We start from the raw sequence: 24,706 nt of genomic DNA, 5'->3' as shown, positions 1-24,706 counted from the left end.
CTGGGCAGCTGACATCCAACGGGGCCTCCCGGGCAGGCCCACACAAGACCCCTCAGAGCACTGATGCCAAGGCCAGCACCGGGAGGTGGTGGGGAAGCAAGGCATGCTGCCTGGCCAGCAGTGTGCCTCCTCTAGCGGGCACCGGGCCAACCCCACACCCAGGAGCTGACTGGCCCTGTGGCTGGTGTCAGCTCCTCCCACCCCATTCCTGCCCGCCTCAGCTCCAGCCCTGGCTCTACCACTGGGAAAGGAGCCTCCCATGTGGCCTGGCCCACCAGGCCTGAGTTCCAACCTCCCGGGCGAACCTACAACTCAGGCAGCAGTCGACGTATGGGCACCACAACTCCAACCTGCCCCGCGTGCAGGCTTGCGGAGGCGTTTCACAAGGGCCCCTCAGGCGGAGGCCTGGCAGGGGGCAAAGTCCCAAGGTGGGCATGTGGTGGGCTGAGGGAGGCGCCCTCAGGTGGAGTGGGCACGGGAAGTGGGCAGGTGACCTGAGTGCTGCAGGTGGTGTGGCCCCCGACCCTGCTGCCACCCACCTCTGCCTGAGGGGACACGTGTTTGAGAACTGGAAGGCGAACAGGTCTGGGGTGCCAGGGTCACATGCAGGCCCCCCACACGCACACCCACGCAGTGGGCAGTGGGTGGAGTGAGGGCCAACACGCAGGGAGGTGACCCCCCAGCCGAGGACAGCTGGGCGTGGGCGGCAGGAGCTTCTTGCCTCCCTGGCGGCCAGGCACCCTGACATGGGGACACTGCACCCCTTCTCACACACGCTGGAGCGTGGCAGGCGCCCTGGACTGGGTCTGCTCCTGGTTCAGTGTGCAGTTGCCCCCCTGCAGGACTCGGGCAGGGTGGGCACTCGGGGGGCATGTGCGGGAACGGGGAGAGACGAGGAGATGGGCACAGCCCTCCGACAGCAGGTGAGGCAGGGGAGCCGCTGGCTCTGCAGAAGACACCGCGTTTAATGACCCCCGTGGCCCGGAGGCCGCGGCACGGAGCCTGCCGGCCGTCACACGAAGTAGGCTGCCAGGGCTGACATCTTGTCCTTGGGCCGCCGGGGACCCGGCTTCCCCGCTGGCCTCCGGCCCCGGCCCCGGCCCCGGCCCTGCCTCCGCCCGGGCCCGCGGTGCATAGGGTGGCAGGAGGCCGCGTGCTTCAGCTCCACCAGCTCCTGGAAGATGGGGTCGCAAAAGACGCAGCCCGTGTGCTGCGTGCCGTTGCCCGGCAGCGGGGACTTGGCCTTGTTGAAGTCCACGTCCAGCAGGGCGGCCTCGCAGGCGGCGCACGTCTCGGCGGACACGCGCACGCGGTGGGCGTTCTCGAAGCAGTGGGCCACCACGCTGCACCTGTTGCAGGCCACGCGCCACTTGGGGCCGGACGTGGGGTCGAGCACCAGCACGCCGCTCTCGCACTCCACGCACTGGCCGACGCCCAGCATGCTGAGCGAGTGCTGGCAGCCGGGGTGCGTGCACTCGTTGCAGCCCGCGCCTGCGGGGGAGCCCGCGTGAGGCGCACGCGCCAGCCCCACCGCGCAGGGCCCCACCTCTCGCCCCGCGCACGCGCCCTGGGCTCTGCTTCTCCAGGGATTCCTCGACCCCCCCGTCTCCCCACCCCCGCTACCCCCCCCACCGCCGAGCTTTCCGGAAGGGCGTCCGGGCGGCCCTCAGTCGGGTCCACCCTCCTTTATCTCGCTGCCTGAAGCCCAGGTGGGGCCCCTGGCCGCCCTGGAAGCTGCTGGAGGCAGGGACGGGGCGCCCGCCAGAGCCCAGGGCGGCGCGGGCGGGCGGCGCTCACCCTTCTTCATGTCCCGGAAGGGCGGGTGGTTGGAGCAGTAGGGGCACAGCGGGTAGCTCTTGCCCCTGGAGCCCGACGACCACAGCACCAGCTCGAAGTCGTCCAGCGGGCACCGCAGCTCCTTGTAGAGCTTGATGGTGCCGTTCTGGGGCAGCGTGTAGGTCTCGTCGCAGTGTGAGCAGTGCAGGCGGCTCGGCTTGGCCTGGGCGGGGTCGGGGGGCAGGGGTCACGGGGTTGCCGGGGCCTCCTGCCGCCTGCCGCCCGCCACCTCCCCGGGACACTCGCGGGGGGTGGGCGGTGTGGAGTATCGCCAGGACCTCTCAGGGCCTCTGGTCACCGAGTCTCAGGGTGTTCGCTGCTTCACACACATACACAAAGGCGCTGCTAAGATCCCAGGGTGCGTCAGTTCCCCCGAGAGCGAAGAACGCGGGGTCAGGAGAGCGTGGACGGCACGTGGTTCAGGCGCCCCACGGCTCACGCGCTGCTGGGCCTGAGGGCAGCACTGGGTATCTGCTGGAGAAGCTGCCCGGGCCTCTCAGTCACTCCACGTGAAGGCCGCGGGAGCGAGGCCGCGGGGAGGCGAGGCCGCCCGTCGTGCACACGTGCCTCCTACCTGGATGTACTTCATGAACCGGTGGCACTTCCCGCAGCGGGAGAGGGGCTTGCCCGTGGCCGCCAGGGGCGAGAAGGACACCTCCATCAGTTCATCCATGCCTGCAAGCCGGCGGGGCGGGAGTCACAGCCCAGCCCCGGCCGCCGCCTCCCCAAAGCATATGGCCAAGGGTGCCCCTGACGGTGGGTGACGGCACGGCGAGGGCAGCCCCGTCTGCAAGACGAGCCGCGTGCACCGAGGGCTGTTACCACGCTCGCCTTGGGGTCCCGACAGCGCCCTGGAGCCAGGGCCTGGGAGCGGGTCTCCCTGAGGGGGATGACAGCCCTGAGCCGGGTCCCCCTGGTGAGGGGCAGGGAAGGGGCGCACTCACCCGCGATGGAGTCCACGAAGTAGTGGAACTTCCTCTTGAAGACGTCCAGGGTGTGGCCCAACACCTGGCGGAAGTCGGCTCTGCCTTGCGCAATCAGGTTCAGCTGCTTCTCCACCGCGCTGCGGATGGTGGGCAGCACCAGCTCGGCGTCTGCGGGCGGGCGGGGGTGCTGTGAGCCCTCGCGCCGCGCGCAGGGGTAGGGCTCCCACCTGCGATCTCCCCAGGAGTCCTGCGCGGGCGACCAGAGCACCCCGTCACAGGATGCTGTCAGCGGACAGGCTGCCCGGCTGAGCTCCCTGCTGTCTCCCACGGCCCCTGGGGACCTCTCAGGGCAGATACACCGTCCAGCAGCAAGGACCCCAGGGCCGGCCAGGAGCCAGTCTGCAGGAATCCAGGCCCCTGCTCTCAGACCCCAACACGTCCAGGAGACCATCAGCCCGGCTGGGGCGGGCACTGGGATGGAAGCTGCGGCCCGGGCGGGCCCTGCGGTGAGAGGCGTGGCCAGGGCGGGCCTTGCAGTGGGGCGTGGCCGGCAGTGGGAGGCATGATTGGGGGCGCGCGGGGGGGTGGTGGTGGGAGGCGTGGCCTGGGCGTGAGGCGTGGCCGGGGCTCACCGATCTTGTAGTACCCATGCACCAGGACGATGCCGAGGTTGGTGGGCTTGAGCCGGCGCCCGCTCTCCACGACCACGTAGTTGCGCTGGCAGATGTTGTTGATGTGCACGGGGATGCTGGCGTCCGTCCCTGCGCACAGCACGGACTCGGCTCTCCCTCCGCCCACGCTGTGAAGCCGGCTTCTCAGCCCCGACCCCCAGGGCTGCTCGCAGGCCTGCCCCGGACTGTCCCGCGGACTTGACGCGGAGGCTCCGGGTGGCTCAGAGGTGAAGAAGCTCAGCCGCCTGCCCCTAGCGTCTGGTGAATGTGACCTCCCAAGCCCCTCTCCGCCTCGCCCCATGGCACACGCACCATTCCAGAACCGGGGCCCAGACCCACGCACAGAGAGCTCCACTGCCAAGTGGCCCCCAGCACCTGGCACACCCGCCGGCTACGTGGCCTCGGGGCCCCTCCTATTCGGCCCCAGGGACACGTGCAGCTGCGGAGCAGCCCCCGTGTCAAGTCCACGGGACAGTCCTGCAAGCTGTCCCACGACCGTCCAGAGCCTATCAGCCTCTAGGGGCCTGGTTCACCAGAGCCAAACCTCAGGAAAAGGCAGGGCCCCTCCTGGGGTACGGGGCTGGCTCCAGGGGTGTGAGGACTCGAGTCACAGCCCCGGGCCTGGGGTCTCGGCAAGACCCCTCACCTGTGCAGCGGTGGCCACACAAGCTCCTGAAGACGCTGCCCCCACGTGGAGCTTCCGGCCCCAGGGAAAGTGCTGTGGGGCTTTGGCCTTCCTGTTGTCCGTGGACTTGACCTGAGCTTTACGCCCCCCCTGTGGGTGAGTCAGTGGCCCCCTTGGCCAACGCTCAGCCCTGGAGGTGGAGGTAGCACCAAGGACACATCTCTAGCCCCAAGACCAGGTCCGGAAATGGAGGCCTCAGCCAGGGTCCCCAGCTGCCCTGCCACGCTCGGTGGGCCACAGCGGGCCCTGGGCGGGGTGGGGGCCCCGGGCGGGACCCACCGATGCCGTGCTTCTCCATGAGGGTGATGAGCTCGGCCTCGGTCAGGTAGTCCGGCGGGCTCGTCTGCTTCTCCAGCAGCTTGACCTCGGCCACGGCCAGGGTGTCGCCCTTCTGGCAGGTGGGCAGGCTCTCCTCCAGGGGCACACTCTGCCAGGGCATGATCTCCGTGAAGCCTGCAGAGACACCAGCCCTCAGGACACTCGCCGTGTATCCACGGAGGGGGAGCCGCCCGCCGCCACCCCTACCTGGGGAGATGACGGTCTTGCCCGTGCAGGTGAAGCGCTCGGGCCCAATCCGGAAGGAGACACTGCTCTGCAGGTACCTGCAGTCGTGGCTCACGGTGGCGATGAAGTGCCGGGTGATGTACTCGTAGAGGCGCCAGGCCTCGCCCCCTGCCACGGGCGCGGCCACTCAGCGCCAGGCTCCAGCTCCCGGCAGCCCCACTCTCCTGCTACGGCACTGGGGCCCCTGCGCCCAGCCCCTGGGACTCCCCACCGCTGAGCCTGTCACCCTGCCCCGCCTGGCCTTCTGCCCCAGGGCCTCCCGAGGCAGCACCTGCCCCCCGTCACCACCTCACCCCTGTCCCGGCCCCGCGATGGAGCACAGCTTTCAGACGGCCCCACGCTGCCGTGGGGCCTGACCCTCCAGAGATCGGGTTACCAGCGCGCCTCACCCTGCTCTCTTGTGAAGCTTGATGCACGCGTGCGTGCGTGTGTGTGTGCCAGGGGGTGTGACCATCTGGGGGAGCCCCCATACCTAACTCGGCCTCCGTGGCAGACTTCATGGGGGTGATGGGGGGATGGTCACCAGCATCGTGACCTTTCCGTGGGCGGTTGAGACCTTCTGCTAAGAGCCGCTTCACCTGCGGGGGCAGCCAGGACAGAGCGGGGCGTGAGCCAGGCACAGCCCCCGGCCCTCGCAGGGAGCGCGGCTGCCGCCCTGGCCTGGCGCAGCTCACCGTGTCAGCCCAGTAGGGGTGGTTGGCCTGCTGCCGCAGGGGCCCCTTCAGGTCGAAGCTCTCAGGGTAGTGGGTGGTCTCGGTGCGCGGGTAGCTGATGTAGCCCTGCGTGTACAGCCGCTCGGCGGTCTGCATGGCGTGCTGCGGGCCCATGCCTGCCAGAGACGCGGGCTCAGCGCCGACACCGGGTGCCCCAGGCGAGATGCTCAGGCTCCTGGGAGGCCAGTGCCCTTGTCTGCTGGCCCAAGGCCAAACTCCCCCAGCAGGGCAGGCGCAGATGACCAGCGTGGCTCTCGAGACACGGCCGGCCCCTTGCCTGGCGGCAACATCCCTTCCTACAGCCAGGCAGCCTGTGCTTCCAAGTCACGAGGCCCTGAGAGAGGAACAGCGCCCGCACTTACCCAAGGCAGAGCTGGCCACGCGCAGCATCTCCACAGTGTTCAGGGCCAGGGGCCGCTGCTTGGCCTTCTCCTTCCTGCTTGTGGCCTCCACCTGGGGGCGGGAGGGGTCAGGGCAGGGCGGACAGGGCGGGCAGGTGCGAGGGGAGCCCCGAGGGTCTGACTCTCACTCGTCCTCCGGGCTGCTCCAGCTCCCTTTACAGCGGCCTCATGACGCGAATGAACGTTTGTTCAGGCCCAAGAAAGGAAAACGAAAGGGAATTCTAGAGACTTTTTTTCGGGAGAGAAAACCTGGAGGAGGGGAGGAGTCAGGAGAAGGGGCTGCACGTTGGGAGCCCGCCGGGAGCCAGCATCTCCATCTGCAGAGAAGGCGGGGGTCCTGGGGCGGGGCCCATCGCAGGGGCACCTGCTTGCTCCTCATGGTGCCCGCAAGTGTAGCTACACCTTCTGATTCGTCAGGAAAAGCGAGAAGTCGGAACTTTTTCTGTAAAATCTCCTAACTTCTAACTGTGGGTCACCAGAAGGAACTTCAGTGAAAAGCTCCCACTCGCAGAAAAGCGAGGTGAGCAACCAGCTCAGCCTCTGGGCTGAACGGCTGTTGAAGAGGTGACCGTCCTGCCTACGGCAGAAGCAATCCAGGCTTCTCAACTGCCATGCTCACCCCTGCCAACCCCACGTAAACCTGGCCAGGGCCACACCCTGAGCTCTGGACAGACGCAGCAGTGGAGCCTGGGATCACGACAGGGAGGCCCAGATGCGGTGGCCGTCACAGGCAGAAGCGTGGGGCAGCTTTAGAAGCAGCTCCAGTGCCTGAATCAACTGCACTGGGCAAGAGGGACCCATGAAGGCGTGACTGCAGGGCACAAGCCGCCACGGCCGTGGACCTGCCAGTCCCATGTGGCCAGCCCCCTGGCACGTGGCATCAATCTCTTCCTAGCAGCCACGCCTCCAATTCCTGAGACCCGAGTTGGAAGCGTGGCAGGTGAGCCAGGAGAGCCAACGGCCCGGAGTGGCCAAGCCGGCTGGGGGCCCTGGGCAGGCTCTCGATGGGCACAGGGGCCTCCGGCTGGATGTGCCACCGAGGGCGGACAGTGGGGCAGGAGCCCCCGAGCAAGGGGGTGCCCGCAGGGCATGTTCACCGGTCAGGGCAGGCAGCTGTGTGGCAGTCCCAGCCTGGGGGCGGGGCAGGACCGTGGCGGGGGCGTGTGTGGGAGCAACTAGTCTTCTCTCTAAAAGGTGCCTGTGTTCCAGAGAGACAGAGGGAGCCCTGCAGCCTGGTCAGCAGAGGCCTCCGCGGCCCCGAGCAGCCCACCTGGGCCTCCTCCTCGAGCCTGGTCATGTTCAGGAACATCTGCGCGACCTCCCGGTCGAACACGCGGACACGGTCCCAGTCCAGGAGGAGGGAGCGGTCCTTGTCGACGTCCACCTGCGGGAGGGCGCAGGAGCAGAGGCGGGGTGAGCCACCGCCCGTGAGGAGAGGTCAGGCAGCTGGAGCCTGGCCTGGCTGGAAGGGCTCACGGCCGAGGCTGTTCAGGGGCGCAGCCCAGCCCCTCCCCGAGCACAGGCTGCTCTGGCAGAGGCCTTCTGCTGAGATGAGGGAGGCAGTCTCAGGACAGGAGCCCAGCGCCAAGGCTGAGCTGTCCGCAGGGGCATTGCAGCGCCCCCGCAGGGGACCCCAGCCCCGTGTGGAGTGCAGCGGCCCCGTGTCATGCTCGGAGCCTTATGAGAACCTGCCTTTTATCTCACTTGGAAAATGTGTTCCGAGGCTTTTTAGGAGCTGGAAGGCCAGTGGCCCACGGCCCTCAGTGCAGTCCCTGGACCCGATCACCCCGGCCGCGGACCTTGGCCTGCGCTGGACGGCCCTCTCCCGCACCCACGGTGGGACGGCGGCCCACACCCGTGCCCTGGGCCTGGGGACGACGACAGTGGAGGTGCTCAGACGCTACACCCAAGCCCAGCAAGCCCCAGTGCGAGCGGGAAACGGCCGCGGACCTTGGCCTGCAGCACCCAGTAGGCCTCTGGTTTGAAGGACTGGATCTTGTCATGCCTTTCCACACAGAACCCCAGCGTGGGGGTCTGGCACGGCCCGAAGGAGATGAGCGAGCTGTCCAGGTTGCCGTATTTCCCTTGGAAGTATTTAGTCTGGAACCTGTGAAGGGGGTCAGGGAGACGAGGACGCTTTGGTCAGGCACCCTCTCGCGCTTCGGCGAGACAGCCGTCTCAGGGACCTAGAAGGCGGACAGCCTCCCGTCTCTGGTTGGGCCTGGAGGGGCAGGGGCACCTCGTGAAGGCGCAGCCTATGCGGAGGTCCAGCTCCTGCCGCGCGTCCACCGAGAGCGCCTCGTTGTGGTCGGGCTCGCCCAGGCGGGCCATGGCAGCGCAGATGTCCGTGTCCGTGATGGAGCTGAAGCGGGCCCGGAACACCGTCTGCTCGCCGCTGTGGGCCTGCTTCATGACGGGCAGCACCGCGTCCAGCACCTGGGGGGCACCTGGCAGTGACGCCCAGGGCTCGCCCGGGCGCCCACCGCACCCGCTTCCACCGGCCAGCCACCGCCCTGCCCTCTGCAGCCTTGGTGTCTGCGGGCCTCCAGCCACCACGCTCCCTTCCCCGTCCTGCTCACACCCCTCTTCTTACAGCGGCTTCCACTCTCAACCAGAAGGCAAGAGATCCCGGCTGCTAAGCCCACCTTCTCGAGGAGAGCATGGGGAGGGGGGCGGCATCTGGGAGACCCTCCAGCAACGGGAGGAAATATAGAGACGGGATCGAGAAGGCAAGGCAGCAGGCGGGTAGCAGCAGCAGCTCCAGGCCACAGCCTGGCGGGCCTGGGGTCCCGGAGCCCAGACTCGCCCAGAGTCTGCAGGCCACGTGGCTTCCTCACAGGGGACGACAGTGTCCACCCCACATGGAGGGCCCAGGGGAGGCGTAGGGGCAGGGGCGGGGCCGGGAGAGGTCTCCGAGTGACAGCGGGGTGTCACAGCCCGAGGGGCTCCTGCGGAGGCAGGCCTGGGAGCGGCACCTGCCCTGGGGTGGCAAAGGCGGGGCGGGCATTGTCGTGGAGCACAGAGCTGGTGGTGGGGAGAGGGGCGAAGGGGTGCGACAAGGCACCAGGCCGCAAGGCAGAGGTCCCGGCGCGGGCGCGGGCCCGCGCCCAACGCTCAGAACCCACACTCCCCTCCGGGCAGCCCTCCGCCGGGCAAATCCTGCCCCAGCACTTCCTCACAAGCTGCCCGCCCGGCGACGGGACGCTCCTGCCCCAGGCAGAGCCCCTGCACCGTCAGCGTCCACGGGATCTCCAGAGCCGCGGCCCCGGCCCCCAGCGTGGCAGCCCGCGGGGTTCAGGCCGGCCGGCCACGCGGGCCCCAGCCTCTCACCTCGAAGCAGATGTTCTCGCCCTCCTTGTCGCAGTCCAGCCACAGCACAATGCAGTCGCAGCCCCTGCCCTCTACCTGCGCAGAGACACGGAGTGTGCACTGCCCAGCCCGGCCACCGCTGCCTGGCGCAGAGAGCGTGGCCCCGAGCCCCCCAGACAGCCCTCGGAAGGCCTGGAGCCCAGGGCAGAAGTCACCAAGTGGGGTCACCGGCTGGCTTGGCCTCTCAGCAAAGAATGTAGTTCAGAACTGCTAGTTTTTAGACCAAAAAACATAATAAATGCCACGAGATCTTAATCTCCAAAATTGAATTAAAAAAAAGAATACTGAACTGAAACGCCTAAAGATTAGCGGCAGTTGTCTTAGACGGTGAGATCACAGATAAATTCCTTTCTTCCTCCTCACTTCTTTTCTAACCTACACCATGGGTTTGCGTTCTTTCCATTGTTCTTTATTTCTTAAAGTTTTCTCTTTTTATTTTTGCTCCTGGCTGCACCGGGGCCTCGCTGCTGTGCGTGGCTTTCTCTCGTCACGTGAGGGGGCCACTCTCTCGTCATGGCGCAGTATGAAGCCCCGGCTCTGGACCGCTGGCGCAGCACTCGGGGCGCTCAGGCTTAGTTATACCGCAGCACGTGGAGTCCTCCCGGACCAGGGATCGAACCTGCGTCCCCTGCACTGGCAGGGAGATTCTTAACCCCTGGACTCCCAGGGAAGTCCCTGTGTTTACGTTTGTTTTAGAATCCGCCACCACCAAACCATTTTAAAAGCAGGAGGCTGGTCTGGGGGCTGAGTGGCCGGGGTGCCCAGGCCGTGAGGGGAGGCGTGGGCCCCAGGGAGCCCCAGACGCACCTGCAGGAACTTCACCATATTCAGCTTGGGGTTGGCCTCCTTCTTCTCCGTCGGGGCCTGGCTGAACAGCTCGGCGGGGTCCACTTTGTCCCACTTGTTGTACTTTCCTGTGACACACACAGGGACGTCAGGATCATACGTCACACCTACAGGGCCCGCGACCCCAGGATAGAGAGGCTCGGAGCAGGGCCTCCCTTGCTCAGGAGTGGGCCAGCTCTGGGCAGGCCTGCGGCGGGGGCACCGCTCCTGGCAGGCTGACTGCGCAGGCAAGAGTCACACCGCTCACCCCGTCTCCTCCTCCAGCCACTGTCTGCACCCTCTCCCCGCCCAGCGCTTGGCCAGCCCGGACAAGCGTGCAGCGGATCCCAGGGGACCTCAGTGTCCTCAGGCCCCGTCCTATGCACTGCTCCCCGCTTCTCCACTTGAGGCTCGGGGTGCAGGGGACCTGGACGATCCTGGCAGGGGACGGCGCTGTCCTCAGACCCTCCACACATGAGAAGCAGACAAGGAGCAAGGCCCAGAGCCCCAGTCGGACCCACAGCAACCATGGGCCTGGAGCCAGCCCACGGGGTCACTGGCGCTCCGTCCATGCCTGCTGTTCCCGAACAGACTCGACTCCAGGGGCCTGGGGCTGCTTTGGAACAAGGCAGGCCTGACTGGCGGGGCAGGAAGGCCCACGCTCCCAGACCAAAGCCACTGGCGCTGGACTTCCGGTGCCAGCTGCCAAGAGCCCGCAGACAATGGGCACCCCGGCAGGCGGCAGCTCGCACCGCAACAGCTGCACGGGCCAGGCCCCCGCTCAGGTGCAGGCCACCACCTCCACGCTGCCCTCCACGAGGGCTACTGCTGGAGTGGGGACTGCAGGGCAGCCCCCTACAGCCTGCTGGCCTCGGACTCGCCGGTTCTGGACAAACCTGTCTGCCCCGAGCCCGCCCCGGGCTTCCTGCGGGCCGTGGGCAGCACGGGGCGGGGTTCCTTGGTGGAATGGGGGTGGGCGGCGCTCACCCAGGAAGTCCAGCGTCATCACGTGGCCGCAGACCGACGTCATCTTGAAGCGGGCCGGCTGGCCCTCGAAGGCCCCACTGTACTCATGCACCGAGCAGGCCCCGTTCAGCCCTTTGCGTGAGGACATGCTGCCTGCGGGGGGCACAGGCGGGCCGGGCCTGACGCAGCCTCCCGAGGCCGGGCCGCCCCGCAGTGCTCACAGACCGCTCGAGGGCTCTTCTCCACACTTCTATGTTCACTCCTGAATTTGATTCCTGCCTCTTTCAGACCCTCCCCAGAAATGCCCCAGACATTCCCTCACTGTCGACCCCAGGGTGACCTCCTGACACCCACGGAGGGTCCCTTTGCTGGTCTCTCTCGGCCTCTGGGGACCAGGCACGTCTGAGTCTCCCCTCCCCTCCCGACCACAACTTCTCAGCCTGCTGCTCTGGGGCCACCTCTTCCCTCAGCCACTGGACCAAGGGGAGGTCAAGGCAGACGCCTGCCATCTCTCCGTCCCCAGCACCCAAGTACCCAGGGCCAAGCTAGGACAAGGGCAGGTATTATCGCTTCCCGGTGCCCTGAGGCTACGGCTCAGCCTCGTGGCGCTCTCGAGTGGCATGAGGGGCGTGGGTGTGGCTGGGTGTCCGTGGGGCAGTGGCGCTGACGCCTGGGCATGGCCTTGGCAGACCAGGCTGGGGCCGGGGCCTTCCAGTGGACTTCCTGCACAAGTTAGCAGGGCTGGCTTCTGCCGTTCGAGAGCAGCCACGCTGCCTGCACATCACTCCCGCAGCAGCCTGCCTGCCACGGGCTCCTGGTCGTGCCTTGGGAGACCCAGCTCACGCTGAGTGTGGAGGAAACCGCACCCCACAGGGACCAAGTGACTCAGGGGCCGAGGGCTCCATCCATGCCTGCTGTTCCCGAACAGACTCGACTCCAGGGGCCTGGGGCTGCTTCGGAACAAGGCAGGCCTGACCGGCGGGGCAGGAAGGCCCACGCTCCCAGACCAAAGCCACCAGACGCCGGAGCTGCCCTCCTACCTCGAGAGAGGATCCTGGCGATGGACTGGGCCAAGGACGGCTTCTCGGCCACCATCAGCACGGTCCTCATCTCGCCTCGGGCTGCCAGCGCCCCTCCTCACTCCGCTCTCGGGAAACGGCTCAGACACCGCGCTGGAGCAGCGTCACGCCAACTCCTGAGACGAAAGACACACAACAGTGAGGCTTCTGGCACAACCTGCCACTCTGAGCGATCAAACACCCCCGAGGGGAGAAAGAGGAGCTTGGGGAGACCTGAAGGCATCTCAGACAGCCGCCCAGAGCAACTGAACCGGCCGCGGGCTAGGGTTTCCTGTCAGAGAGGTGAGGTAGCCCCACGACCCCAGGCTGATTTTGGCCCCAGATTTGCACTAGGAAGCCTGAGGGGCACAGAGGGGGGCTTTGGGCCTGACCCCCTCCAGTGGAGCTGTCTTTTGCCCCTGGGGCCAAGAGCGGCATCCCCACCTTGGCTGAACTTCACGGTGTCCTGAGCCAGGGGATCCAGCCCCCCGCAGAGCTCACCTGGCCCTTCCCAACAGGCTCTGACCGACCTCCCCTCCTGCCCTGCCCCACGTCTGCGGGCCGGGCGTGAGCCAGTTAACTAGAACGCTGTGGTCTAAAGCGGAACTACACGCCCCTAGGATTTCCCACCTTGATGACTGAATCAGACATCCAGGCAGTCAGGGAAAGGAGCCTTTCTCACCTCCTGCTTTGTAGCGGTGCTACGGCTGCAAACACCACTTTGTTGAATCTTTAATGAGCAATTCTACAAGGCCTGCTTCCCTGGTGGCTCAGCTGGTAAAGAATCCGCCCGCAATGCGGAGACCTGGGTTCGATCCCTGGGTTGGGAAGATCTCCTGGAGAAGGAAAAAGGCTACCCACTGCAGTATTTTGGCCTGGAGAATTCCACAGACTGTCTAGTCCAGGGGGTCTCAAAGAGTCGGAATGACAGAGACTTTCACTTTTCACTTTCACTATGAGGCCTTTGTTGAAACTCTTTAAACTATGAGTAGACTGAGGTTGCACTCATCACACACGCTAGTGAAGTAATGCTGAAAATTCTCCTAGCCAGGCTTCAGCAATACATGAACCGTGAACTTCCAGATGTTCAAGCTGGTTTTAGAAAAGGCAGAGGAACCAGAGATCAAATTGCCAACATCCCCTGGATGATCGAAAAAGCAAGAGAGTTCCAGAAAAACATCTACTGCTGCTTTATTGACTATGCCAAAGCCTCTGACTGTATGGATCACAATAAACTGTGGAAAATTCTGAAAGAGATAGGAATACCAGACTACCTGACCTGCCTCTTGAGAAACCTGTATGCAGGTCAGGAAGCAACAGTTAGAACTAGACATGGAACAACAGACTGATTCCAAATAGGAAAAGGAGTACGTCAAGGCTGTATATTGTCTCCCTGCTTATTTAACTTCTATGCAGAGTACATGAGGAGAAATGCTGGGCTGGAAGAAGCACAAGCTGAAATCAAGATTGCCTGAGGAAATATCAATAACCTCAGATATGCAGATAACATCACCTTTATGGAAGAAAGTGAAGAACTAAAGAGCCTCTTGAAGAAAGTTAAAGAGAGTGAAAAAGTTGGCTTAAAGCTCAACATTCAGAAAACGAAGATCATGGCATCCGGTCCCATCACTTCATGGCAAATAGATGGGGAAACAGTGGAAACACTGGCTGACTTTATTTTGGAGGGCTCTAAAATCACTGCAGATGGTGACTGCAGCCATGAAATTAAAAGACGCTTACTCCTTGGAAGGAAAGTTATGACTAACCTAGACAGCATAATAAGCAGAGACGTTACTTTGCCAACAAAGGTCCAACTCATCAAGGCTATGGTTTTTCCAGTAGTTATGTATGGATGTGAGAGTTGGACTGTGAAGAAAGCTAACCACCAAAGAACTGATGCTTTTGAACTGTGGTGTTGGAGAAGACTCTTGAGAGTCCCTTAGACTGCAAGGAGATCCAACCAGTACATCCTAGAGGGGATCAGTCCTGAGTGTTCATTGGGAGGACTGATGTTGAAGCTGAAACTCCAATACTTTGGCCACCTGATGCAAAGAGCTGACTCATTGGAAAAGACCCTGATGCTGGGAAAGATTGAAGGCAGGAGGAGAAGGGGACGACAGAGGAGGAGAGGGTTGGATGGCATCACTGACTCAACGGAGATGAGCTTGAGTGAACTCCGGCAGTTGGTGATGGACAGGGAGGCCTGGCGTGCTGTGGTTCATGGGGTCGCAAAGAGTCGGACACGACTAAGCGACTGAACTGAACTGATCTGAAGTGAGACAGGTTCAGAACAGCTGAAACTAGTGTCAGACCTTTGCCAAGGCTCTCAGGACCCCCGGCTCGCTGACCACCAAGCCCACGCTGGGCTGGCTCCTTACGTCCCCTTCTCGAGCGACAGCGAAGCCACACGAGGCCGCCGGGAGAAAGCAGCGCTCAAGAGTCCAGCGAATCTGCTCAGACAAGTGCTTTCGCCGCCCCCGCCCTCTCGCACACCCCGGGCGCCCTCCGGACCGGACCGGGCCGGGGGCGGAGCCTGGGCCCCAAGCCCGCCCGACGCCGCCTCGGTCCCCAGCCGCGACGCAGACCCCGCTCGGTGCAGAGGGCCCCGGACGCAGCGCCCGCGCCCTCCGGACGCCCCCCGAACCCGCCCGCCCGGGGGGAGGCGCCGAGACTGCCGAGCCGGCCTGGGCCCGGCGCCCAGCCGCGGGGCTGGACCCGCGCCCCAAACCGCCCAGCCCCTCGCCGCTCACCTGCTGCCCGCCTCCCGCTCCTGGAGGCTCGCCGCCATCTGCTTCCGGGTCCGTCCGCGGACAGCGTTCCCCACCCCCCTGCCCTCCGGCGCCTCACGCCCGCACTTGTGGGTTCCGAGGCTCGAGAGTTCCGGGGAGCATCCTCCAGTCGGCCCGAGCACGTGGGATCACAGGGGTTCCTGCGAAACCTTCCATCTCATTCTTCCCCCGCTGCGGGGAGGCAATAATGGCAATTATTAATAAACTAAAAACTACCAATGCGGGTATAGCAGGCTTCTTTGAATGCTATAAACATTGTGGAACGCGTCTTTGAGCTACTGTAAAACCTATCTGGAAAATGGATTGGAAAATAAAAATAACCTTCTGTGTTAGAGTAATGGGTTTATAGGAGACTTAAAATAATTTCCGTGGCTTTATTTTAACATCTTTCTTTAAGGAGAATGCTTAAAGTTTCTTTATTTCTGGTTGCGCTGTCTTCGCTGTGCAGGGGCCTTCTCTAGTTGCTGGGGGGGGGGGGGGGGGGTCGTGCCCCTCTTCACTGCCCTGCGCAGGCTGCTCGTTGCAGTGGCCTCCTGGGCAGAGCACGGGCTCCGGTTCCAGCGCAGCAGCTGTGGCGCGCGGCTGTAGTTGCCCTGAAGGAGGAAAGAGAACAGGCTCTGTCTTGAAAGCAGGACTCCATCTTGGGCTGAACTGTGGACCAGTATCTATGGAAATGACATACCGGCTGGAAAACCAGGCCCCTGAAGGAAGGGCTCTGCATGCATAAAGGAATACCCTAATTATCTGTGTAACCGAACAGAATCACACATTCTATTATGCTTATCGGGGCATGGCCCCAGGCCTGTCCATAACTGTCCACTGTTAACTACCTAGGTTTAAGGCACATGATCACCGGGTAACTTTGATTGTATCTTTCTTTTTCCTTTGTTCAGACTAGTTTCAGGGAACCTTTTACACTTAGGGTATATAAAGTTTTCACAAAGACTGGTGGGGGTCTTTGGCTAAGAGGAGACTCTGCCTTGGGCGCGCCGGTGTAATAAACTGCACTCCACTATCTGCCTTGTCCTTCTGAGTGAGTTCGTTTCCCGTGGCTACAACAGCCCCAGGGCGTGTGGAACCTTCACACACCAGGGACGGAACCCATGTCCCTTGATCGGCAGGCGAGTTCTTGACCACTCGACCACCAAAGCCCCGCAATGTGATTCTGACCCCAGCCACACGGAGTTCGGGACATTCGCACAAATTAAGGACATGACCCTGCTATGCCCAGTGTCCAAGGCCCCAAAACAGAGAATAAGACGTCCACAGCAATGCAAAAGCATAAAGGGGTTTATTGCTAGCTCGGCCTAGGGCTCGTCTGTAACAGCATAGCTGATTGGTTAAACCGTACGCGCGCGGGACTTTTAAACCTCGCATCCCTATCCAGATTGGCTCAGGTCTGGCGTGGGCAGGAGGCTACGGGGGTTTTTTTTCTGATTGGTCGAGCTACACTGTCTGCGGGACTTCCCAGTGCCTCAGCTTTCCTAGAGACTAAACCTCAGGCCTAGCCTGCCGCTTAGAGCCTGTCCTGGCTTCAGTTTGGTCCTAACATCCCCCCCTGTCTTCAGCCACATAGAGGAATCTTCCTCTTTATTTGGGGGCAGGGCCTGATCCTGTTGCCTCAGTACCATCAGTTGGACGGTATTGACGCGGTCTTTTACAAAGGCAACAAGCTTAGTTATTATGCATGGACCAAAAGTAAGTATTAATAGTAGCACTATTAGAGGGCCCACCAGGGTGGAAATTAGCGTTGTTAACCACAGGGACTGTTGGAACCAGGACTCAAATCAATTTTGAGACTTTTTTTTTTTTTTCTCTTCTGACTCAGCCCTTCTCTTATCTTGGCCAGGGACTCCCTGATTACCCCTGAGTGATTCACATAAAAACAACGTTCTTCCCCTAACAGAGCACATAGGCCCCCTGAGAGACTTCATACTCAAGATACTTTTTGGGAATTGGGGCGGAGGTCTCTTTCTTCTGTAATTTCTTCCTGCTGTGCCATGGGCGTAGGCCTGCCTGGCAGAGCAGAAGTCTCTCTACCTGATCTACGTTGGGGTTTTTCACATCTGAAACCAGCTTCTACCCTTGTAGTTGCAGCAATTTAGTTGGCCCCTCTCAGAGATGAAGTAGACAAGGGCCAAACAGGAGACCTAACAGGATGGTCATCTCTGGTCCTGGAAACAGAAGGCAGCATTTGGGGTGAGGGTTGCGGGCTTTGTGGCCCCTTCTGATGGGCTGGTGGTGAGGCAGCAGAGCTGTGCTCCAGGAATCTCGTGTTCAGTCTGAAGTTACCATCCTCCACCCGGGCGGGGGCTCAAAGACATTGCTATGCATGTTTCTTTCAATGGGAACCAGGACGCTGTCTGGAGGCTGTACCGGCCTTTGACTGTTTCTGTTTTTGTAGACCCTCCCTTCCCTGATTAGCAATTGTTTGAATCCAGGCTTTGGATTCAGGGAAGGCCAAGGAGGCTGAACAAAGTCTATATCTTACAGATAAGAAATGGGGAACACAGAGCAGATCTGTATCCAGAGCCCCACAGAGTCCCGCTCAGGTTTAATTTTAGGGAACTAGGCAACTATGACTATGATAACTTCCTGTCAAAATGGGGCACAGGACTGCCCCAGCTTGGAGCAATACAAGCGCTAATCTGAAAGTACACCCATAGCATCACCTAGTTATTTTCCAGGATATCTGAACCGTAGCTACTCTATTTTGACTTTTAATTGTAAACTATTTCTTAATAGCCAAAGCCGATTTCAAAGTTAATGACGTCAGTGTTTCTCTAGATATGAGAAGATGCAAGAATTGGGACTCATAAAATCTTCTCCTGAAAAGATCTAACTATCTGATGGCCTGTTCTGCCAGTTTTTCCCAGAGCAGAGTGCTTCATTCCTGATTTTCACCCTGAACTCTTTTCAGGGGCTTTGAAAGTCAGCAGTTGCAGTGGCCATGATTTAATCTTTGTGGATGCAGATAGCGAGTGTCAGTCTTCAGTTGGCAGAGCCCCATTTTGCTCATAACTTGACCATGATTATAGGGGGAGCACTTCATGACCATTTAATCCCATGGTGCTGAGAATGTCCATTCTCAGGTTTGGCAAAGATTCTGTTGACAGGTCACTCAATGTGCTGTTACTGGATTAGGCCATAAAACAGTATCCAAAATTCTCTGGACCACCTGTCTTATTAGCTTCTTGGTCCAGGAAAATATTCCCTCTTGCTGCTTCTTGCCATATCTAGGGTTACACTGTTACCATCATCGATCTCATATGGGACTATATATTATTCTATTAGAGGCCTCACACACATACAGTGTAAGAAACAGCAATTTTGTAAGACAGGGGAAATACAAATAACATAGCCAGCAGTATTAGTAAAGTCACAAGTAAGACTTATGTTAAGAACTTCCATTAGATGTAGCCCAGTATATCTTCAGGTCATCTGACTTAGTCTGTCCTGTAGAATCTTTATCTTCCAGGGAAATTATATATTGGTACCATCTATAAGGCACATAGCCCAGTTTTCTAGTGTTACTAGACTTTAGTGTGATTTACTTATTTATTTATTTTTTCTAACAGAGGAGACTTTAAACCTAACTTATTGTAGCCTGGTATTATCTATATAAATCCATCCCATAATTGTGGGAGATTTTTCCCTTCTTTGTGGAAACTTTTCTTGTTCTGATTGAGCTTGGGTAGTAGAAAAAAGCTCAAATTTATAGCCAGAGTCAGAGCAGGCATTATTAATTGGCCTGGTGAGGGGATCCTATCTAATAATACCATAGTGACCTGAATATGACTATAATTTTTAAGTAAATTTTCTCAGGGCCAACCAGTTAGAGTCTGGTAGTAGAGAAATTTACCAAGGTAACCAGAACTAGACACAGGTAATTGGCCACAAACCCAACAATTGGATTGATTTTTAAAAGTAGCATAGGATCAGGCCTGTGATAGAAAAGCATTTGACTTCTATGCAAAGGTCTAAGAAGTCAAGGAAACATAAGTGATGATAAGAATCAGGTCCCGCATCTCGGGGAAGCTGTCTCCCTCTGACGTCGTCGTCTTCTCATCCTGGTGTACTGTAGTTTCTCCTGATAAAAAAAGTCCTTCTATTCATGTTGGAGACAGTCCCTTAAATTATGTCTTTTTCCAGTCATGGTTGCAGGTCATGAGGCATCTGATCTTCATCCAAAGACAGATTACTGAGATAAGCTTCAGAAACAAACTTAGGGTGTTCTTCAAGAATTCAATTAAATTTTACATCAGTATCACATGACAGCAAAGAACTGTCTAAGAGATGAGTCTTACCAGATGCAGACCTCCATTAACAAACTGGGATTTAACGTTTTGAAATATCTTTTTCTCCTTATAGTTACCCTTATTTTTATTGAATATAACCAAATTAAGGCTAGTTTATTTGCAAAATAGGTCTGTTCTCACTGATTTTGGTCTGATGATTTTTATAACCATAATTGATTATAGGCTTTTTATTTTGCTGAAACATTTATAGAGTCTCAGACTGAACTTTTAAAATAAAACAGGGCTAGGAAACTCACACCAAAGGCTTATCACAGATTCTGCCTAACAAATCTAGGTCAATTCTTCCCTTTTTAAGGTCTCAAAAATTTCTTGAGATTTTTGTATCCGTGAGATAAGCTTCCTAACTCATTTGATGAACTTACTGGAAACCTAAGAACTTCCAATTTTTAGAGGAGTCAGAAAACATAATTGTTTTGTTTATAATGTTTAATCTTACCAAAGTATTGTCATAATTAGTTTGAGAGGAAGATTTTCCCTACTCCCTGAAAACATAAGATTCAAACCCATAATTTTTCAGATAGAAACCATAAAAGTTATAAGCATATTTACTGGTTCATTCAGTCCTCTTGCTAACTTTTGTGAAGTCATCAGGTTTTTCATTAAAATACCAGGACATATCAGAATGTTAAAAACTCCATATAATTTCTAGGATATCTGTATTAGTTAATTTACCATACATTATAACATGAGCGGATTTATTACTCATTTGATAGTCTTTTCCATGTAATTTAACCAACCAAACAAACACAGTTTAATATCTCTCCCTGGGATGCTTCAGGGGCCCTCTGAAGCACCCCAAAGTTAGCTAGAGATATAAAAGCTCATATCTCATTTACATTTTTAGAAGTTTCTTCACTTGGGGTAATTTCCTTGTTGACAAACTTGTAACAGATATAATATTTAACTTATATTAATCCTAGGTACAATGAAAATATTCTACTTAACGTTAATTATTTTAAGACATGTCTATATTAGATAGGTCAACAAACAAACATTAATATCAGGTATTTAACACTGAATATTTCCCAGTTCACATGAACCTGGAATTTATTGTTTAATTTAGAATTACTTGATTTGTAAGCGCTTACCCCCTTTTTTTTTTAAGCCAAACAAATAGAGCTCATATACATATTAACCACAAAAATATTACCCAGAGACAGAGACACACCAAGACATATTTAGACAGACACAGCGCAAGATGTAGCTTCAAGTCTTTTTTCCCTTTTTCCTCAGTGTCAGGAGTTAGAGATGGTCTAGATAAGTGTTCCTGAGAGCCCTGGTCTCAAGGCACAGGGAAAGAAAATCAAGTTCTAACAAAATGGCGGCAGTCTAAACCACATGGTGGCCAGACAAAGCAAGATTTCCTTCTCCAGGGGATCTTCTCGACCCAGGGATCGAACTCAGGTCTCCCATATTGTAGGCAGACGCTTTAACCTCGGCTCCACCACGGAAGCTCTTAAATACAAAAATACAGTCTCTCAGGAAACCTCCTATAGAGACACAGAACTTCAGATCTAAGCACTAACATCAAAGATTTCAAGGGAGGAAAGGAAGCCAGGTGGAAAGAAGAAGTGGGGGAGGCGGGGGGGGGGGCGAAAGGGGTGGCCTTACAGACGTCCCCTGCCACCTACAGACACCCAGGCCTCACGGGACTTTTCCCTGGGCCTCCAGAGAAGGGAGGACTGGAACTCGGCCCTACCAGAAATCAGAGCCAGAATTCGAGTTCTCTGCCAAGAGGAGGTGCTCAGTCTCCAATCCTCAGCTCAGGCTGAGGGCCCTGCGACCAGATTCCTGCGTCCAGGACCGGGGGACTAGAAAAACAGGGAAGGATAGGAAGGGTTAAGGAGAGGAGACAGAGAGGGAAGGGGAGAGAGGTCAATAAAGTCTCTTGTTCCTTACCGGTCGTCAGGAGGAGACCAGGGACAAAAGGGTCCCGGTTGTGGCCTCTGGGTCTGGTCCATTGGCAGGCAAGCTGGCCCCTGAGTACCCCGAGTGGTCGGGATGTCAGTCTCGGCTTTTTCACCAATAACGATAGATTTTGCGCCCTAGATCTGAAATCAGAGAAATGGTCAGTCATAAGGGACAAAGGAGTAGAAGTCGCTTGCCCCATGATTACAGAGAAGAACACAGGAGACAAAATGAACACACACAGAGCAGAGACAATGCCGGCACTCACACAGACACGACAAACATACACAGAGCAGAGACGATGCCGGCACTCACACAGACACGACAGACAGATACACAGAGCAGAGACGATGCCGGCACTCACACAGACACGACAAAGAGATAACAAACACACATCGGCCGAGAACACAGCACTAGGTCTTCCCGGGCCCCCCTGAAACTTTCTTTCCCTCAAGGTAATCTTATCAACAAGGCATCCACAGAGCCAGCCGCCTCCCAAGCACAATGCCGGGCCTCAGCCTCACGCTGGTCTTAACCAGAGAACAGAGCCAGCCGCCTCCCCAGCGCGATGCCGGGCCTCGGCCTCACGCTGGTCTTAACCAGAGAACAGAGCCAGCCGCCTCCCCAGCGCGATGCCGGGCCTCGGCCTCATGCTGGTCTTAACCAGAACTAACACAGGTGTTCAGATATCTCTCCTGCTAGTGAGGAAACCCCTTCTGCCGGGAGAATGTTATTCTTCCCAGTTAACGGGATCCCGGACGAGCCCCCAAATGTTGTGCCCAGTGTCCGAGTGCCCAAAACTGAGAGAATAAGACGTCCACAGCAGTGCAAAGGGATAAAGGGGTTTATTGCTAGCTCGACCTAGGGCTCAGGTCTCATCCAGCACAGTGGAGTCTTGACAAGAGCCCCGAGCTCTGAATCACATCTACTTTCATACAGACGGTTCTTTGTTCCTGTAATAGCATAGCTGATTGGTTAAACCGTACGCGCGCAGGACTTTTAAACCTCGCATCCCTATCTGGATTGGCTCAGGTCTGGCGCCGGCAGGAGGCTATGGGGATGTTTTTTCTGATTGGTCGAGCTACACTGCCTGCGGGACTTCCCAGTGCCTCAGCTTTCCTAGAGACTAAACCTCAGGCCTAGCCTGCCCCTTAGAGCCTGTCCTGGCTTCAGTTTGGTCCTAACAGACCCCATCCCAAAAAAACCCATCCCTCACTTCAGACACCAGCTGCAAACTCAGCTATCCGCAGGCCACCTATATTTCTGACCAAATGGCCACAAGTTTGGGGGGTGTTCCCCAAACCCCCTCAGGCTGAACGACTTGGTAGAGACCCTTGCAGAACTGAAGAAAGCTCCATCCTCACGACCCCAGTTTCGCTGTAAAGCCTGCAGGCCAGGAGCAGTGAACGGAGAGCTGCACCAGGGCGTGGGGGCCCCAGAGGTGGGCTGCTGTGTCTTCAGGCTCCCTCTCCACCCTGCATGTCCACCGCCCAGCAGCCTGCGAGGCTCCCCTGAACCTCAGTGTCCACTGGGGTTTCATGACTCAGGACAGTTGCGGGGACCACTGGTCTGTGATTGGACTCAGTCTCCAGCCCCCCTCCCCATCCTGGGAGCTCAGCTCAAAGTTCCCATCTTCCCATCGTTGGGTGGGACTTTCCTCATGGCCAGCATCCTTCGCAAATCACCCATTAGTGTAAACTCAGGGGCCGCCCGAATAACAAGCGCTGTATTTAGAGGCTGCCTCCCACGAACCAGGAACAGTTTCTTTACTATACACACCATGGTCCACGCACCACATCTCATTTATGGGCCTGAGGACCCAGGGGCAGGAGTGGACCCCCAGGACCACCAAGCTCACAGACGCCTCCTCCCCCGCTCCCTGGGGAGAGCCCCCTGAGGACGAGGGGCAGAGGCCTGGGGCAGGGCTGAAGGAGCTAAGGCCACCTCTGCCGCCTCCTGAAAGCCCGCCCAGATGCTTCCTTTCCAGGAGCTGCTAGTCACTCCGGGTTCACTCCAGGGGGACAGGGGCTGGGTCTGGAGGGGCAGGGCATGTTAGGGGCATGGGAGGGGACGGAGCGGACCCTCACCCAGGGCCCCTACACCTTCTGCAGCACCCAGCAGGTGTTTCCCACCGTGAGGACCTGTCCTCTCTTCCGGTTCACCACACACAGAAGTGTGCACAAGAACCTCACTCTGTGGGGCTCAGCTTCCTTTGGGGGATGCGGAGGTCACCCCCTTGGGGACTCCATCCTGGCCTCCTGGGCACTGGGCTGTGAGCCCCAGGCAGGTGCTTCCTCCCTCAACGCTTCCCCTGGGGTAAGGCAGGAGCCACAAAACCAGCAGGCGGCCGTTCCCCTCAACCGGCATTGCAAACCCAGGGAAGTTTGGGATGGCCATCGGGACCCGCGGGTGCCAAGACCCCACCCCTGGCAGGTGGGGAGGAGGGCGGAGGAGGGGGCTGGCCCTGCTCCGCGAGGACTCTGGCGGCAGAACTCTGCTTCACCGCACCATGTTCTGGGCCCCGGTCCTCCTGGGGCTCCTGCTCCACGGCACAGGTGAGAAGCCCCGGAGCTGGTGGCCCCCGGCCCTTTCCCGCGCCCTGCTCTGCCCCGGTGCCCACACTCCTCTGTGTCCCCAGGCTGCAGCCCTCAGCCCGTGCTGAGTCAGCCGCCTTCCGTGACCTCGTTTCTGGGAGCCACCATCCGTTTGGCCTGCACCCTGCGCGGTGACCACAACATCGGCCTTCACAACATCTACTGGTACCAGCAGAGGCCCGGCCACCCCCCGAGATTCCTGCTGAGATATTTCTCCCCCTCCAACAAGAGGCAGGGCCACCAGGTGCCCCCTCGCTTCTCCGGCTCCAAAGACCTGGCCAAGAACACGGGGTATTTGAGTATTGCTGAGCTCCAGGCCGAGGACGAGGCTGTCTATTTCTGTGCTGTGGGGGCCCAGGTCATGGGGCAGAGGCGGGAGACGCAGAGAGAAGAGGGGGAAGAAAAGGAGCTGGCCAGCCCGGGCTCCCCGGGCCCCTGGGACACGCTCCCCTTGCATTAAAGGCCGGAGGGCCACATCCCCGCGGGGTGGGGGTGTGGGCGAGGGGGTCGGGGCGGTGGGCTGCCCAGGGCCAGAAGACACCCCTGTGAGCCCCCTTGGAGGCTGGATTCGCGGATTAAAGCTGCTTGAGTCTTGGGAAGCTGTTCCGCCGAGTGGTCTGAATTGGTTCGGAGGAGGCCCAGGATGCTTTGTGAACCATCAGAATGAGTGGAATGCCAGGGTGAAGGTCCCAGGAGACTGGCTGGCCGTGGTCTGCTTGGCCGGAGCCCCTGGGCTTGTGGGTCTACCGGGGCGGGGGGGGCTGACATGGCCCCTCGGGGGTGCCCCTGCCAAGGACAGGACCCACTCTTGTCACCTGACTGTGGGCAAGGAGTAAGCAGCTTAGAAAGCACCTTTGCTGGCCCTCTGGGGAGGAGAGCGGTGCCCAGGGATGGGTGTGGGCTCGGTCCCCCACTGGGCCAGACTGTTCTGTGCCGTGGGGGGGGGCTGGCCTGACTCCAGGGGGTCCAGCAGCATCCCTGGCCTCCACCCCCCCCCCAATGGCCTTCCACCCATAGTTATGACGACCACAGACATCCCCAGACATCACCAAAGTTCCCCAAGGTGGCAAAATCGTCCCAGC

The 24,706-nt window shown here is 59.0% G+C and overlaps 1 protein-coding gene across 1 annotated transcript; it reads right to left on the bottom strand.

The window, feature by feature from the left end:
- Positions 1–1,012: 1,012 nt before the first annotated feature.
- On the bottom strand, positions 1,013–14,787 carry TOP3B (DNA topoisomerase III beta). The gene is made up of 18 exons (XM_068989670.1): positions 14,765–14,787; positions 11,997–12,151; positions 10,978–11,109; positions 9,973–10,079; positions 9,127–9,201; positions 8,036–8,232; positions 7,747–7,903; positions 7,067–7,180; positions 5,758–5,848; positions 5,357–5,511; positions 5,155–5,260; positions 4,644–4,790; positions 4,398–4,571; positions 3,395–3,523; positions 2,781–2,930; positions 2,411–2,511; positions 1,798–1,999; positions 1,013–1,491 (listed from the first exon to the last, which is right to left on the bottom strand). The coding sequence occupies exons 2-18, from the start codon at positions 12,064–12,066 to the stop codon at positions 1,013–1,015; spliced, it is 2,586 nt and encodes an 861-aa protein (XP_068845771.1). The 5' UTR covers positions 12,067–12,151; positions 14,765–14,787.
- Positions 14,788–24,706: the final 9,919 nt, after the last annotated feature.

This window comes from Capricornis sumatraensis, chromosome 17 (assembly GCF_032405125.1).
Source record: "Capricornis sumatraensis isolate serow.1 chromosome 17, serow.2, whole genome shotgun sequence".
NCBI classification, from domain to species: Eukaryota; Metazoa; Chordata; class Mammalia; order Artiodactyla; family Bovidae; genus Capricornis; species Capricornis sumatraensis.
This window is presented reverse-complemented; position numbering and strand designations above follow the sequence as displayed.